This window comes from Phlebotomus papatasi, chromosome 3, assembly GCF_024763615.1.
Source record: "Phlebotomus papatasi isolate M1 chromosome 3, Ppap_2.1, whole genome shotgun sequence".
Taxonomy (NCBI): Eukaryota; Metazoa; Arthropoda; class Insecta; order Diptera; family Psychodidae; genus Phlebotomus; species Phlebotomus papatasi.
In genome coordinates, this window is record NC_077224.1 from 87974868 (window position 1) to 87992277 (window position 17410).

Genomic DNA, 17410 nt, shown 5'->3' on the forward strand with positions numbered 1-17410 from the left:
CGAAAGTACTTTTGAAGTATAGCATCTAAGCAATGAGTTCGAGCACTTCGCAAAGCCTGGGAGACTTTGTCCGCTATCATTAGAATTTGCTACATAAAACTATTTTTTTTTAGTCTATCTCGTGATATCTTTCTTTGATAAATAAATTTTCAAAGTATTTTGGGTTTGAGGAAAATTTTAATGTTTTCCGTTTACCAAGAGAAATGATGAATGACATCTGTTAGTGAACTATTCGGATGAAACTTCGTTATCTCTATTATCTTTCTCCAGCTATTTCCATGCTATCCTGACAAAACTTTTTTTTTGATATCCTTTCCTATATTAAAAAACTTTCCCTACAGCACATCCTGGTGAAATATACCATGCGATAAATGCTACAAATTTAGTAAATGACCCACTTTTATCCGGAGATATTTTCCCCATACCCAAAAATACTTTTTCCACCGCGTGGGTTTGAATCCTTTTCTATTTTTCCCTCCCAAAAACATCCATTTTTCATTTTCCTAAATACCAATTTCATAATCTTATATCCCCCTTTCGCACTCCCTTCTCTTTTTGCTTGTAATTCACATTATCCCCAGCATTAAATTTCCTAACAGTTGAATTTTCCACGCAAGGAAAAAAAAAACAATGTGGAGAAAATTGTGTGCAGAGATGACGCAGATAAAAAGGCTAGACATGAATCTGCCCATGAATTAATTATTTCGCAAAATGAGATTATCATTTTGAATGAGATTGGAGCTCTGAGGAAAAGGACAATTCCTACCTGTGGAAAATCCCATAAGATAATTTTTGTTGGTTTGGGGATGAAATGGGAGAAAAATACAAATAGAATCACTGCAATTTCCTTCCTCAATTTCCTGCCCAAACGGAAAATTCATTACCAAAGAAACATTTCAAAATATATCACATTTTCAGCATAAAATGCTATCATCTTATGCTTCATTTAATATCTTCACATTAGAATTTCTCATTGAAATTCAAAAATTTTATTCACAACAATTATCTTGCTCAATTTTTTCAACACTCTCATTTTAATAGCAAAATGTTACAAAAAGTTTTCCAATGAAACTTCATGGTGTTTTCAACTCGTTAAAATAAAACATACAGATGCCAAAAAGCTCTTTTCATGAGTAAATAAATATCACGAAATATTCTCACATAAATCACGATAATTTATCAAAAAGTGTGCAAATTCTGTGAGAAACTCCCTCGTCACATAAACATACATTTTCAACCATATTTTCCCCCGGAAAACTATTTGGGAAGAAAGGATGAGTCTAACTTTCAGACTCAATTAACAATTTTAACCCTTTTGTTGCGAAAATTTTTTGGGAGAAAAATGAGGGGGCGAGAGAAAGTGAATAAGGCTAGAAAAGTAGTATAGCAAGAGTGGAATGAAGGGGAAAGCCGCCCTGGGCGCCAAATTAACGAGTTATGGCGCTATTGCAATGAAAAATTAACATTTTTTACCACTTTACTGTTCTCAAGTGCTTCTGCATTATCGACTTTTCCTTGTGTTAGAGAAAAGTCCTCCTTCCTTCAGAGAAAAGTCGATAATGCAGTAACACTTGGAAACACTTTCCATTGTGTCCATTTGGATTATAATATGTTTCCAATAGAAGCATTTTACATTCGTGTATTTTTCTTGTATTTAAGAAGTTTTTAAACTATACCTAAGAATTTTCACTAAACAGTAACATTCTAGAAGAGTCAAGGAGCAAATTTATGTAATTATCTTCAGAAAAAAATATGAACTTAATGTGTTGAATCTTCTGTCAAAGTTAAAGCGTCTGGAAATGGTTTTGAATTAGGACATTTACCTTACTTTAAATGAAAAACTGCCATAAATTATATTTCAATCCGATTTTGATGATTTTGAGTGGTAGTGCATAGCACTTTTTTATTAGTTTTCCAAAGAATGAATCTTAGCCTTTGTAAAGAAAAAGTAGTGAAAGCATATTTAATTTTCTTTTAGAAATGTGCTAAAAAGCGTTCTGTTTAAAATTCAGCGTAATTCCATTTTTACAACGATTTTTATAATTATGGATTATTTGTAAAAACGAAGACATTTTCACAAAAAATCTCTGAATCATTTTCAAAAATTGGCTATTTTTTGACAAAAATGGTTTAAAAATACAAATTAAAAATTCATTAAAGTTGGATAAATGAAAATATTCTTATGTAACGTTTAACAATTTCATTTAAGCACGATCTTGCTAAATCTGACGTAAGCTAAAAAGCCACTAAAGACACCAACAAGACTTTACCTTCAAGAATGTGCTAAGAAATTGATCAAAAAATGGAATAGACAATGCTCGCTAGAGTTCCAAGAACATATCTGTTCACTGGGAAAGTGTCTTTCAAATATTCTGCAATAATTGAATGGTAGGGAAAGGTCTTCAGGCTTTGCATACAATCTGGCTTTGGACATTTTATATATTTTTACATATTTCTTGGATATTTTAAGAAGAAACACAAAGGATCGCCTTTCTTGATTTTTCTTTCTTTTTTTTGGAGGGATATCGCTTTTTCTAGTAAAGATCAGACATTTCGAGGTTAAGTCAAACATAACCTCAAATATCATAATGAGATCTTAAAAGATCTCATTATTGCTAATTATCAATCGAGAGAAGTAAGCCCAATGCTAATGTAGCCCATACTAATAAAAATCTGAACAATATCTTGCAAATGCAGTTCAAATTAAATTAAAATTGTAAAAGAATACTGCAACTTGAGAAAGTGAGATTATGAAACTCATGTCAATTGATCTGCTTCAAATTTCCAAATTAAAATTCGAAAATACAAAAAGAACGAACTATTTCCGTACAGAAGGTGTATTTTCCAGGCGCCAAATATCCTAAATACGCCGCTGAACAAGGGAAAGTCTTTGTGAAAAATACCCTTTTCTTGACTTCTGACCATCCCCACATAATTCCCCTCGAGGCGAAATGATACTTTTTCCCATCAGAGATGAGTAGAAGGAAGTTACTTTTTTCTGCTTCAGCAGAAAGGCAAACTTTCCCCGGGCCAGATGATGCCAGACATTCAAATGACAATGTGGCCAGAAATTTTACCCAGAAATCCACCTCAAGACGAAGAAAAAAAACGCTCAAATTGTGAACGGAAGAAATTGCGAAGAGTTGAGTGGCTCTAAATTTCAAAGCTCATTCGTGCATATAGTGCTAGTAAAATTTTTATAATGATTACCTCTAAAAGTTATTCAAAGTCAAATATATCGCTTACAGAATCGTCAAAGTGCCTTTTCGACACTGTGAAAAATTGATCAAAGACGATATTTACAATTTTTCGATATCGAAAACCCTAGATTGATAATTCTCCGAAAATAACTGACATTAACTTTTGATTTACAAATAGAAATTTTATTTTTCGATGTCGAATAATAAATTTCGAAAGCGATTGTAAATGTGCTGTCTCGCTATATGCACAGTTTGGATACTTTTTTTGACAGTTCTCTCTCTGAATATGCACAACTTTTTTTTTTGAAATTCCCAACGGTTTTTTTCTTTTTTTTAATAAATTATCATTTTTTTATTGTTCTAGAATTTCCCGTGTTATTTTAAATATAATATGAGACAGAAAAAATAAAATTAAGAAAATTAAAAACAAGAAAAATTAGTTACCAAGAAAATAATTTTCTTTATTACTTGTCAAAAGCAAACAAATTGATTTTGGATGCAACCGACACAAAAGCTGTGCATAGAGAGTGTGCATATAGAGAGACAGCATTGTAACAATTCCGAAATCTCTTTCCAATATTCTGACATTTTTCGACATTGAAATTTAATTATAAATTGTTTAGAAAATTTGAATACTAACACAAAAACCGTAACTCATATTCAATCAAATAAATATTTGAAATTATTTTCATTGAAAAGAAATATGTTTTTTTTTAAATTAGTGAGTTTTTAATTTTAAATATTTTTTTCTTTCCTAACAAAATAATAACTATAATATTTTGTCTTAATCCTTATAACATTCCATAGAAAGATTAAGTCTTCAAGAAATCGAAAAGTGAGCTGTCACAGTTGTCAAATCACAATTAAATCGTTTTGGGTTACCAGATGGAATTTGATGAGTCTTGCAGACTTGAATTTCAGTTTTATAAAAAAAAACAGAAACAAGAAAATCTCAATTACGACTCTAGCTGTCAAAATACAATTAATCGATTAGGGTTGCCAGATGAAATTAGAACTTTTACAGATTTTAATTTAGCAATTCAATTTGAATATCAATTTTTAATATCAATTCAATTTGACAAGAAGTTTGAAAAACCTCGAATTAAACTTCTGTTATAGCTATCAATCAATCTAGGGTTGCCATAAGGCAACTGCAGAATCTTGTATATTTTAATTTTCCATCAGAAAATTCAATCTTTAATTTTATATGACCAAAGAAAATCTGGGACGAGTAGCTATTAGCTGTTTAAATATCATTCAACAAAGTAAATTAGGGTTGCCCGATGACATTTGCAGAATTTGCACTTTTATTTCAATTTCGAACGATTTAAATTGTAACTAGACAGAAAATATATGGAAACAACATAAAGAAAAAAAGCTAAAGGTTTTCTAAAGAACCAATTTTCGACCTAACAATAGCAACCCCCTCGTCAAATAATTTTCCGCCCAACTTTCTTTCCTTCATTTCCGCGAAAAGCCCAGAAAAACCGAAGAAACGGAATTACCTGATTAATAGCACGTATTTTGTGGAAAGCGAGGAAAGTTTGCAAAGAATAAAATACCAACAATCAAAATTAACATTTTTTCCGCCAATTAATACCTGCGGCAACTCAATTATTTTCCAATTAACTGATGGATGGAAAATGCGGGAAAATGCAATGAAAATATCTCAAGTGAAAATTGGGCAAATGGGGTTGGGTCAACTTGTGCGGAAAATTGATTGAAAATCTTGAGAATTAAATTGTAATTTAATGAATTTAGCTATTACCTGGGCACGCCAGAGTATCTTCCTGGGCAACAGCATCTGTACCGTGTATCCTCGAGCCCGCCAAAATTCGGAGTGCCACTGCGTCCACCTCGCTGTCTCACCTGTCCGAGTCTCAGTCGCGGGGGCACCACAACAAAGTCCCCGCCGAGACTCGTGACGAGCTGGGATGATGATTGGGAGGATGAGGTGGTCACAGCGGCTCCCCCTACGACGCCCCCAAAGCGTCAGAAGAAGAAGAAAAAGGGTGAGGGCAACACTTTTTTTTTGCCGGGCGAATCCCCAGAAGAATTACTCACGGAAGCCCTCGTTGCAGACTCCCAACCCCGTGGACCACTACCCTGCCAATACCACACCGCCCTCTTCGCCCCTCCCAGTGCTACGCCCTTCGTCCGGATCGATTGCCTGGGTCCCGAGATCCCCACCAGCGCCATCTACCGGATAGCCCATGAGAACCGCGAGAAACCACTTCAACTCGTCACAGCCATCCAGAACAACACGAAACTCCGCGAGAAAGTGGCCAGGATCGCCATGCCACAGATAAAATCCTTCCCTGTGATGATTTCCGGCGGATACTACGCTCAGGTTCGACTGTTTCTGCCCCCAGGACTTCGGGAAGACGAAATTACGCGATACCCTATGATCTTGCACGTCTATTCGGCTCCCGGGACGCAACTGGTCACCGAAAAATGGCGAATCGACTGGAACACCTATCTGGCCGGCACGAAGGATTACATTGTGACCCAGATTGACGGCAGAGGATCCAGTGGACAGGGCTATCAGCTCCTCCACGAAGTCTACCGACGATTGGGAACTGTTGAGGTTTCAGATCAGCTCGAAGTTACCGAATATCTCAGAGACAATCTACATTTTGTCGACAAACGTCGCGTTGGGGTCTACGGATGGAGTTTCGGTGGATTTACAGCCACTCTAGCACTGGCCAACTCTCAATCCCTCTTCCAGTGCGGCATTAGCGTATCTCCCATTACAAACTGGAAGCTCTACGGTAAGTTTTCCGTGTTAATTCATCTTCCGATTTGGATATTTTGAATTTTTAACTGAAATACTTGTCGTATTGACCGCAATGGCGCCACTAGCATAAACTTATTACAATCCGATTTTAACATTTCTATTTTTGAAGGATTTTACAGTAGACCAGAGCAGAGGTGTGCAAAAACCGTTGAAACCGAATTAACGTCAAAATAATTTTGTTATAGTAGCGTTTTGACCATTGACGTACAGTAGACTCTCGCAAATTCGGCTCTTTAAGATCGGACTACTTTTTAATTCGGGCAGCGGTTACATTTGAAAAAAGTTTGTTGTCATTTTTCAAGTTTGATTATGATTGTCAAATGAATCAAATATGCTCAAATTTGGCATGGTTTGTCTTAGTTTTGATGTGATTTTGCATTATTGAGGGATTTTCATGCAGTTTACGTTATATATATATGAGTGTGTAAACTCAATATCTAGATGCACATGAATAAAAATCGTTGCGTTTCAAAAAGTTTGTCGCCCGAATTTCTGTCTAATTCGGCTGACATTTCGGTCCCATATGCCCGAATTTGAGAAAGTCTACTGTACATGTTTCATTTGACGTTTATTCGGTTTCAACGGTTCTAGCGCGCCTCTGCAGTAGACTCTCGCTAATTCGGCTCTTTTAAGATCGGGCTACTTTTTAATTCGTGGGCAACAGTTAAATTCGAAAAAAGTTTAATGACATTTTTTAAGTTTTCGAATGAAGACAAGATTCTCAAATTTGGCATGTTTCATCTTAGTTATGATGTGATTTTGCATTATAAAGAGGGTTTCATGAAATTTACCATTAGTATGCAGAATAACAAAAAATCCTTGCATTTCAAACGATTTGATGCCCGGATTTCTCTCTAATTCGGATGACATTTCGGTCCCAAATGCCCAAATTTGAGAGAGTCTACTGTATGTGCAAATTACTCAAATAACGAACTTTGAATGCGTTTCGTTTAAAGCTCAATGGATGCAATTCGAACACCTTTAACGCCAGAAAAATTCCTGGTGACCTAAAGGGGATTCAAACCCGGGACACTTGCATCATAGAGCGAGTGCTCTACCACTTGACGCATTGAGTACCCTAAAACCGCAAAGGAAAAGTTGACATAAAAGTCAGATCAAGTTCAGGCGAAGACTTCCAGACTTCACACACACTCTGGCTTCGAACACTTCCTTTTTTTCCTATATTTCTTTAATAAATATGACATACCTATGGCAATATATTTCAATAGCTACTAGATCATATGGCAAAAAATACGCAGTGTTCGAAACCAAAGTGTGTGCGAAGCCTGAAAGCCTACCCTTTCGACGATTTCAAATAAATTTAAAATATGTTCTTTTGTATCTAAAAATAATTATATTATTCAGAATATTTTTTTTAACTGAAAGTTTAAATAGGTTTTTGTAGGTTATGTTAACCATAACCTCACAATGGAAATTAACTTCTACTGAAAATGAAAATTTGGACTAATACCTTCAATTCTAAGATGAAGAAAGCTTAAAAATAACCTTAAATACATTAAAGATTTCCTGTTCTGAATTAAAATGCTAATGATGTTTCATCTGATCCAATATAACCTCAATTCTTTTTTTATTTTTATTAAAGATTTCAAAAGTAGTACTCGCGACTGGCTTTAAAATTAAATTTATTTTGAAAGAGTTTGACATTTTTATTTCTGCTGCGTTATTGTGAAGTTTGTTATATTTTACCATTTTTATGGATGGATCATTTGTGGATCAGTTTTTAAAGGCCTATTTAAAGATTTACTCCATGAATATTACTCTTAGAAATAAAGAAAATATTTAGACATTTCATAATTTTGATAAATTTTTAAGTTTCGAAGTTTGATCTCTTAAAGTTTTCATTTGATTTCAAGGTTATGTACAACATAACCTCACATTTTTAACTATCTTCCTTGCATAGTCAATTAAATTTTAATTATCAAATAGATCATCTTTAAGAAATTTGAATTTAAAAAAAAAACACAATAATTTCATCCAAATGAAAACAATTTTAAACATCAGAAATGGTTGTTCAGACAATCAAAACACAACGATAAGCATAAAATAGCTCCATTAACTTTAAATAACTCCCAACGCATCCTAAAACAACATTAATAAAATGAACATCATAACTTTAATATCCAGAGTATTATTATCAAATGAAGAGCGCGAAAAGAGAAAACTTTTGAAATTTTCTCATAAATAAAAATGATTTAAAAAATATAAAAAACCACTCTCTAGCAAATGCGCTACCGGATAGAATATTTCCTTTGCATTTATTAATCAGTTTCAAAAATGGGTAAAATGGGTAAAAGCTTCTTGGATAAGAAAAATGGTATTTAAATCTTACATTTTTTCCGGACTCATCCTGCAACAGATTCAGCTTACACCGAAAGGTACATGGGATTACCGAATGTGACAGACAACTACAAGGCTTACGACGAGTCAGACCTGACGAAAGTAGCTGATATGCTGAGGGATAAGCATTTTATGATGGTGAGTTCTATCAAGGGGGAATATGAATATACCTTTAGAAATTAAGTGAGGGACGAATTATTAAAAATATTTTTGCAGTGATGTTTTCAGTTTTTCGAAGAATAATCGGAATATATTCGAAAATTCAATTATAGATGTTTAGGGTTCTTCGAAAATATTTCCAAACTAGAGTCGTTTATTATTTAGTCGTAATTCCTTTCAGTTCATGAAAAATCCCATGATAATCGTGATTTTTCGTAAAGTATTGAGAATTTATGCAAGATATTTTTCAATTTCGAAAATATTAGAAATCAAAAAATCTAGATTTTTTTGGTTAACTTTCATTTTCCTTAACTCTAAGATTATTAAACTTTGTAAATATTATCCTTAAAAAATAAATACCGAAAAAATTTCAGATATTTTCAAATTTCTTATAGTGTCCGAAATCTTTAAAAGATATTCGAAAATTTGCATTCTTTAAGAAGTATTTCAATTCTCGATAGAGTATTTATTATAGAGCATAAAACATTCAAAATCTTTATAATTTTTTAATTCAAAGAACTTAAAAGCAGTTATAATTCTTTCTTGTTCGAAAATTGAATTATACTCAGGAGTTTTCTGTAGTTATTAAATAATTCCACAAATTATTTCTGATTTTAAAAAAAGTATCCGGATACTCAATGAGAACTTACCAATTTTTCAAAAAGTATTTGAAAACTTGAGAAAAGCTTCATAGTTTTCGGAAGTTTATTTATTAAAATTTTTAATGTTCGAAAATTTAGTGACAATCGCCATGAGTTTTCAGCAATCCCGCAGATATTCAAAAGTTTCGCTAACTATTTCTAAAGTTTCGAAAACTATCCGTAGGGTAAAGTACCCTAAAGTCGACCGGTGGTGGTCTATTTTGAATGTTTTATGGTCAATTTCTATGAAATCGTCATTGATTCGTATTATTTATTTAAAAAAATGATCTATTAATGTTAAACCATAAACTAAATGTTATAATAACTCTACTAGTCGAGTTAAAGTACCGATCGACTTAAGGGCACATAACCTCATTTAAATAACTTGTGGTATTATCAATTTTTGAATGTTTTCTGAATTGTTAATTTTATTTGGTATTCGAAAACTTAATAAAATACTCAGAAAATTTCAGTACAAAAGGTTTTCTTTCTGGAAATGTATCTTTGTCAATTTTTCAAAAGTTGTTTAGAATATTTGAAATATTTTCCAAATTTTTGAAAGTTTTTAATTTGTCATTTCTTAATGTTTAAAATCTTAATGATACTCACGATTTCTCTCCAGATATTAAAAAAATTCGCAAACGGTGTCTGGTTTTTCGAAAGGTATTCGAATGTTCAATAAAATGTTCATTAATTTTCGAAAAGTATTTAAAAATCTTGAAATACCAATATATTTTTCGGAGAGTTTCTTAGACAAAAATACTTTCATGTTCGAAAATTTATGATACTCATGAGTTTTCTGTAAATATTCGAAAGTTTTGCAAACTGTTTCTCATTTTTCGAGAAATGTCCGAATATTCTACAAGATTTCTATTAATTCCCGGTACTTGAGAAACTCAGAACAGCTTCATAGTTTTCGTAAGTTTTGTCAGTTCAACATTTTTTTCATTTTCGAATACTTTATGTTTAGTGAATTTGCTGCAAGTATTCGAACGATAGTATACGAAAGTTCTGCAAATATATTTAATATCTTTATTAATTTGGAAACGTTTTTGAAAATCTTGCAATATTATTAGTTTTTCTATGTTTTCTCAGATGATATTTTTTCATTATTCGAAAATTATAACACTCATGGGTTCCAGTCCAGACGTTCCAGACATTCGAATTATTTACGAAACATTTATAATTTTTGAAAAGTCTCTAAATATTCTACAAGATTCTTACTTTCAGTAATAACCTTGCCGACCTGAGAGCTCTCAGGTCTTGGGGTAGATCAGAGAGAACTTACCGAACAAAACCCCGTTAGAAATTCAAAAATTTTGACCGACGATTTGCGCAAAAGTAAACAATTTCATGAAGAAGACATTTTTTTAAATAAATCGAAATTCAAGCATTGTGCCATTCTAATATTCAACAAAGCTACATAAAAATGGATTTTTGCAGCAAAAGTTTGCGTACTATTGTTGTTATTGGTGTTGATTATTGTTGACGAGTGTCAAGTATACCGAAAATTCGAATTGAATGAACAAACAACGCTAATGCGGCGAATATGCGAACTTGTACTTCGTAATTCTGATTGATTTTCAAATAGATTTGGTTTACCTTTGGAGTGGCTTTGTTTTTTCGAGAAGTCATTACTGAATAAAGCCGATCTTTATCAATTTTCAAAAAGAATTTGTAAGATTAATAGGAATACTAGCCAGTAGGGGAGTTCTGTAATGTTCTGGAAATGCGATATAACAAATTGCGTTCGAATCCAGGAGAGCTTTTTCGAAAATGTGACTCTATATTTTGATTTTTTTTCTGAATATTGTTTAACAAATCAACCAAAACCGACTGTGTTTCTAAATTATCACAAAGTAAAGTAATTTCATTTAAAAATAAATAAATCGAATTTTCGAACTCATGTGACATGACAAAAAAAGCTCGTTTGGCATTGTCAGGTTTCGAATTCACGTGTGATAATGGTAGTAAAATTACAGAATTACCCTAACACTCCAGATTTGCTTGAGTACACGTCTATTCAATGGCTGACTCTTCCGTACTAAAGTTCCAGCTCTAGGAGTTTTACCACAAATCCAAAGCTGCCAACTCTACAGGACTTGAAAACCTTGGAAAATAACATCACTGTTCTCGAAAGTTTTCACTGTAATCAATCTTTCAGTGTTCGAAAAGACAATGATGCTCATGGATTTTCTGCAGATATTCGAAAATATGGTAAAATCTAGTATAATCACAAAGCACTAAAATGTTCTATACAAGACATTTGTGAATCTTTCGAAAAAGTATTCGAAAATTATTTTCGAAATTCTTTATTGTTCAAATAAATTTCGAGTGCTATCAAGGCTAATTTTTCATGAAACATTTTCGAATTAAGCTTTTCGAAGTTGTTTTTTCAGTCAGCTACATATTACCCCCTTGAATTACCTGAAATTTTTTCAAGGAAAAAGTTTAAGAGAAGAACTTTAATGTTAATTTAATTTTTTTTGGGATGCAGGTTCATGGAACAGCAGACGACAACGTCCACTTTCAGCAGAGTATGATGCTGGCAAAGGCTTTAGCCAGCAAGGGAGCCCTGTTTAAGCAGCAAATCTACCCGGATGAGGGTCACAATTTGTCAGGCGTTAAGCGTCACCTGTATCGCTCCATGACACTCTTCTTTGAAGATTGCTTTAAGAAACAAGTAAATGACAGCCTCCTCTTCATTGAACCCTTCTAAGAACAAAAAAAATACCTGGCCAAGAACACAACACACCTGAAAACATGCACACCGTTAACACAAGAGTTTACAGCAGATTCTCTTTTTTTCCAATTCTCTACACCCCTTCTCTGCATGTGATTTATCAACCACCCAAAAAAAATTGTTCTGCTTGATCTCTTATCAAATTTTTGCTTTTTGGTACGCACAAAATAAAATAAGCTCAAAAATTGTCTATCAATCAGTTCTAACTAAGCTCTTTTTTTTCCCAATAATTCCACACAGATTCCCATCGAAATGAAGTCTGGACTGGGAAATGGAGGTTCATCGGATTAAGTCACACAAATCCAACCTATCTCTTCACCTCAACAACCTATTTTTCTCACCAGTTTTTTGTGTGTTAAAAAAAACAAATTGTGAATCAGAGACAAAGAACTTAAAAAAGAAATAATTTGAGTGATGCTAAAAGTGCCAAATATTTGATGTTGTATTCACAGACAGAAAATCCAATACCACAGCTAAAACAAATAAAACTATTATCCGGACAGCAAAGCCACAATTCAATTGATGGCACTTTAAAAAAAAACAAGCTCAAAAACATTTTAAAGTGAACCAGTTAGAGGAAAAAAGCTCACGTCTGAGGGGCATTTCACTGAGACAAAATTGGTATCTGACGAATTTTTACAAATTATTCGGAATATTCGGAATATTTGCAAAGCATTCGCAATATTCATGGTAATCTCGATAAATATTCGCAATATTCCTTTCTGAATATTCTTAATTTTTGCAGAATAATCGTATTATTCGCTAAAAACGTATTATTCGCAAAATTTGCGATATTCGGAATATTATTTATATTCTCGATATTCGTTATTCGGTAAATATTCGAGGATATTTCTACTTATTTCCATACTTATCCGGCGCTACAACTAATTGCTGGTTTTATAGACGAAGGAATTAATTCTAGACTTCGTGCCGCTTGCTAAATTTTGATCAAGGACTCTTGCACAGCTCTGGGATTTCGTCCCATAATATCGATATCGTCAGTATAGGCCAAGAACTGAGTGGACTAATTGAGAATGACAACAATACCATTGTTCACACGGAATTTTCGTGACATTCAATAATTCTACTAATTATTTCTGATTTTAAAAAATGTATCCGGATACTCAATGAGAAATTACCAATTTTTCAAAAAGTATTTGAAAACTTGAGAAAAGCTTCAGTTTTCGGAAGTTTATCTATTAAAATTTTTAATGTTCGAAAATTTAGTGACAATCGCCATGAGTTTTCAGCAAACCCGCAGATATTCAAAAGTTTCGCTAACTATTTCTAAAGTTTCGAAAACTATCCGTAAGGTAAAGTACCCTAAAGTCGACCGGTGGTGGTCTACTTTGAATGTTTTATGGTCAATTTCTATGAAATTGTCACTGATTCGTATTATTTATTTAAAAAATTGACCTATTAATGTTAAATCATAAAGTAAATGTTATAAAAACTCTACTAGTCGAGTTAAAGTACCGGTCGACTTAAGGACAGTTTACCTTATTTCAATAACTTGTGATATCATCAGTTTTTAAATGTATTCTCCTTTGTTAATTTTATTTGATATTCGAAAACTTGATTTCAGTAGACATTCGAAAATTATAAAAGATTTTCTTTCTCGAAATGTAACTTTGTCAATTTTTCAAAAACTGTTTAGAATATTTGAAATATTTTAAAAATTTTTGAAAATTTTTAATTTGTTATTTCTTAACTTTAACCGAATCGTAGGCTGTTTTGAAAACGATGAATAGATGGTGAAGTGCATGCTCTCTCATCTTCTCCATAATCAGCCGAAGGGAAAATATCTGAACTTTTGTGAAATTATCTGGAGTAAAACCACATTGATATCGTCCAATAATGGTCTGAGTGAATGGGGCTATTCAACCTAGCAGAATAGAGATAGAAGAGAATATTTAGTAGACAGTACTCAATGACGTAATATCCCTATATTCCTTATGTATAGGACGAATAATACCAATTTACCGAATATTTGTGACATCAGCAAAATGTTCCTAATACTGATGATATTCGGAATGATTTTCTTCAAAAGATTTACAAAATATTTCAATACTCGATTTTCGTAAAAATGTTACTAGTATTCTTGATATTCGCTAAATATTCACAATATTTCGAAAACTAGCAAAATATTCTTAATATTCACGATATTCGCGAGATTTGCAATATTCGGAATAATCATCACGTTTGATATTTCTGCAAAATGTTCCCGCAATTCTCTAAATATTCGGATCATTTACAAATATTTCTGAAACCAACAGAATATTTTCAATATTCACATCATTTAATATATTCAGAATATTCCATATTCAAAATCTCTCCAAAGTATTTTCAGTGCTTGATATTCACAAAATTGTCATAATATTCTGTATACTTGGTAAATAATTGCAATATTTACAATTTTCCTGATATTTACAAAATGGTCTTAATATCCATGATATTCGCGAGATTTATGGCATTGTATTCGGAATATTCCTTATATTCGCAATCACTGAGAAGTATTCTCTTTATTCGTTTTTTATTGAATATTCGCAAATATTGTATTTGTAACATCAACAGAATATTCTTAATACTCGCACGGTATTCGCCAGATTTTCAATGTTCGGAATATTCTTATTCGAAAGATTTGCAAAGTATTTTCAATGCTCGATATTTGCGTAATATTTTTAATATTCACCATATTCGGAATATCAATTATATTCGCAATCTTTGCAAAGTATTCGCAATATTCTGAGTATTCACAAAATATTCGGAATATTCCTAAAACATTCCCAGAATTTATATTCGCCAGTGAAATGCCCCTTGCTCATATTAGAATAAAAGCTTTGTACAAAGCTTAAAGCATCGTAGAATCAAAACAAAAATAATGTGTACTAAAAATGTATGTTAGGATAATTTCTCAACCATAAAAAAGGAAAAAAAGGGAAAATCCTCCACAGGAGGAAAGACGAAAGAAGCAAAGTGTAAATAAGGAGATATCGTTGAAATCAAAAGAAAAAAAGAAAGAAAACTACAAAAGAAATACCATTGGGCAATACGGAAGAAGAAAGTTATACTCAGAGATTCCCTTTCAAAGAGCATTAATAATTCACATATCGGAATTGAGTTTTTCTCTCCAATTTTTCCCCTCTCACCTCATCTGTTTCCCCCCATTTCGTCCACACGCATTTTTGCAATGAAAAATTCCACCCACACAAGTCCTCCCTCTTTGATCCATCCCCCCATTTTTCTCACCCTGCAAAAGCAACTTTCAAAGCAATTTCTAGCACGTAGACAAATCCTCAGAGTGAGAGAAATATAAAGATGTGAATAGAAATTATTTTCTTATAAAGAAACTCATATAGACAGTAAATAAAATTTAGAGTGGCGCAATTCAAAAGAATAATTTAAAAAAAAAAACGGATGGTTTAGTAAAAGCTTCAAAAAGGACTCTGCATACTTCAGTTTGAATATGGCATATTTGAAATGATTATTTTTTATGTCAATATTTTTTATTTCAACAATCTTCTAGTTCACGCGGAACCTTTCGGAATTGCAAAATCGTTCGAAAATAATTTCGAAAATCCACTTGACGCCAAAACATTAGTTCGCAGATTTACCGTCTGAGCGTTTCCAATTCTCGTTCAAACTGTTTTTGTGATTCTCGGCGATTGATAGCCTCAAAAAGTAAAAAAAGGTTTTCAAGGAATAAGGAAGAAGTAAATAAATAAAAAAATAAAAGTAACAGGTCGTAAGCCCGTGTTTTCACTTCCTGTTCAAATCAATTAAACACATTTACAGCACACAAATGAAAATGACAGAAAAAAGCATACGTCAAATGAGATTTTTGGAATTTCTCGAGTGGCAGCTGTCATTTGAATTGGAGAGGCGAATATTGAAGATTTGCATGTACAGTAGACTCTCTCAAATTCGGGCATTTGGGACCGAAATGTCAACCGAATTAGAGAGAAATTCGGGCGTCAAGTTGTTTGAAATGTAACGATTTTTTGTTCATTTGCATATACTCATATTGAGTTTACATGCACAGTAAAAAATCGTGTAAAAAAAATAACGTGTAATTTCCAAATTACCACTAAAAAAATTGTAAATTTTAATTTTTACCACTATTAAAATGGTAAATTTTGTGTAAAAAATAATTAGTGTAAAAATTTTCAGCGTGTAATTCAAAAATGTAATTTTACCATTATTCAAGTGGAACTGTGTCACTAAAAAAGTGGTAAAAATTCCACTGCGTGTAAAATTTAGTGCGTGTAATCGAAAACGTGTAAATTCGCCATTACAGTTTGACAGCTGCAGGAAGCATCCACCTCGGTGAGTATTTTCTTTAGTTTTTGTGTTTTATAGCCCCAAATTTTAAGAGAAAAGTCCAAATTCCTAAAGAAAAGAATGAAATACGCCTACTAAGTGTTTATTTTCAAGGTTTTATACGAGTATTTGTAAAAAAAGCTGTGGTGAAAATTCAGTGGTGTCGCACTTTGAATTCTTTTCTTTTTGCTCGTATTTTCGCTAAGTTTTCTGCCCCAAGAAGCATTTTTCTGTCGATAGTGATCCCCATATTAATCCCTCTTGTAATCACCAAGCTTTCAGAGAAATCACGATGAAATATTGTGCATTTATTTCGGAGGAATCTGAAAAAATTTTGCGAGTGTCATTCTTGATACAGTTATTTGGTGTTCTGCCCCAATGGGGTCTTCCGTTGTTCTTAAGGGCATCTGAGATCCATATTACAGACATCCCTAAATGTTACAGTGAAATATTGAAGTGTTGTGCTGCCAAAATCTGCAGATTTTCACAAACTTCTTAGAATCCTGCTACGTTCTTCCCGGAACAGCCAATTTATCTCAGTGCTTTGCCCCGTGGGGCCTATATGTGTTTTTATTAGATTCCCTGACTGATCCCAAGAAGTGCCAATGGAATCTCAAAGCGCACTATTTGCCTATTTTTGAGGTTTATTGAGGTTCCTATGTAATTGAGGTTATGTTGTTCCGGAAACAGACAATTTCTCAGTGACTTCCGCGACTTCCACGTTAATCCCTGTTTACACAATTTAGTTTGTTTTATAATTACAGAGAAAGGCGGATCACAGGGATGTACATGTACAACAAGACAAGACAAAGGTCTGGAGACTGACGAAACGGCAGGAAGATAGAATGCAGCAAACAATAATGGAGATGGAGGAGGAATAACTGGTGGAGCGGTGAAGGAAGCCAGCAGCTCCATAAGGTTAGTTTAGTTTCTTTTTTTTTGAGACGAAAAGTCTCAATCTCTTTATGATCGCGTAAATATTGTACCCGGAATTGAAAATTTTCCATTTCAATCTCTCATATTTGAAAATGTCTATTTTTTATTTACAGAGTTGTCCCCAAAGTCACATCTTCATCAGAGAAAAGCATCCCAAGTACTCGAGATATCAGCAGTTGAAAATTATTGAAGCTGAAGGGAGAAGCGTGAACATGCGAGCGAATAAAATATTTTAAAAGAAATTATTATGTAAAAA

General features: G+C 33.0%; 1 protein-coding gene across 1 annotated transcript in view; it reads left to right on the forward strand.

The window, feature by feature from the left end:
- The window catches only part of LOC129806236 (inactive dipeptidyl peptidase 10), a 64196-nt gene extending 48553 nt beyond the window's left edge, over positions 1 to 15643 (forward strand). The window contains exons 8-12 of the mRNA XM_055854671.1: positions 4962 to 5212; positions 5282 to 5971; positions 8375 to 8493; positions 11653 to 11838; positions 12139 to 15643. Of these exons, the coding sequence (XP_055710646.1) occupies positions 4962 to 5212; positions 5282 to 5971; positions 8375 to 8493; positions 11653 to 11838; positions 12139 to 12189 (1297 nt within the window). The 3' untranslated portion in view covers positions 12190 to 15643. The remainder of the gene's footprint in view (positions 1 to 4961; positions 5213 to 5281; positions 5972 to 8374; positions 8494 to 11652; positions 11839 to 12138) is intronic.
- Positions 15644 to 17410: the final 1767 nt, after the last annotated feature.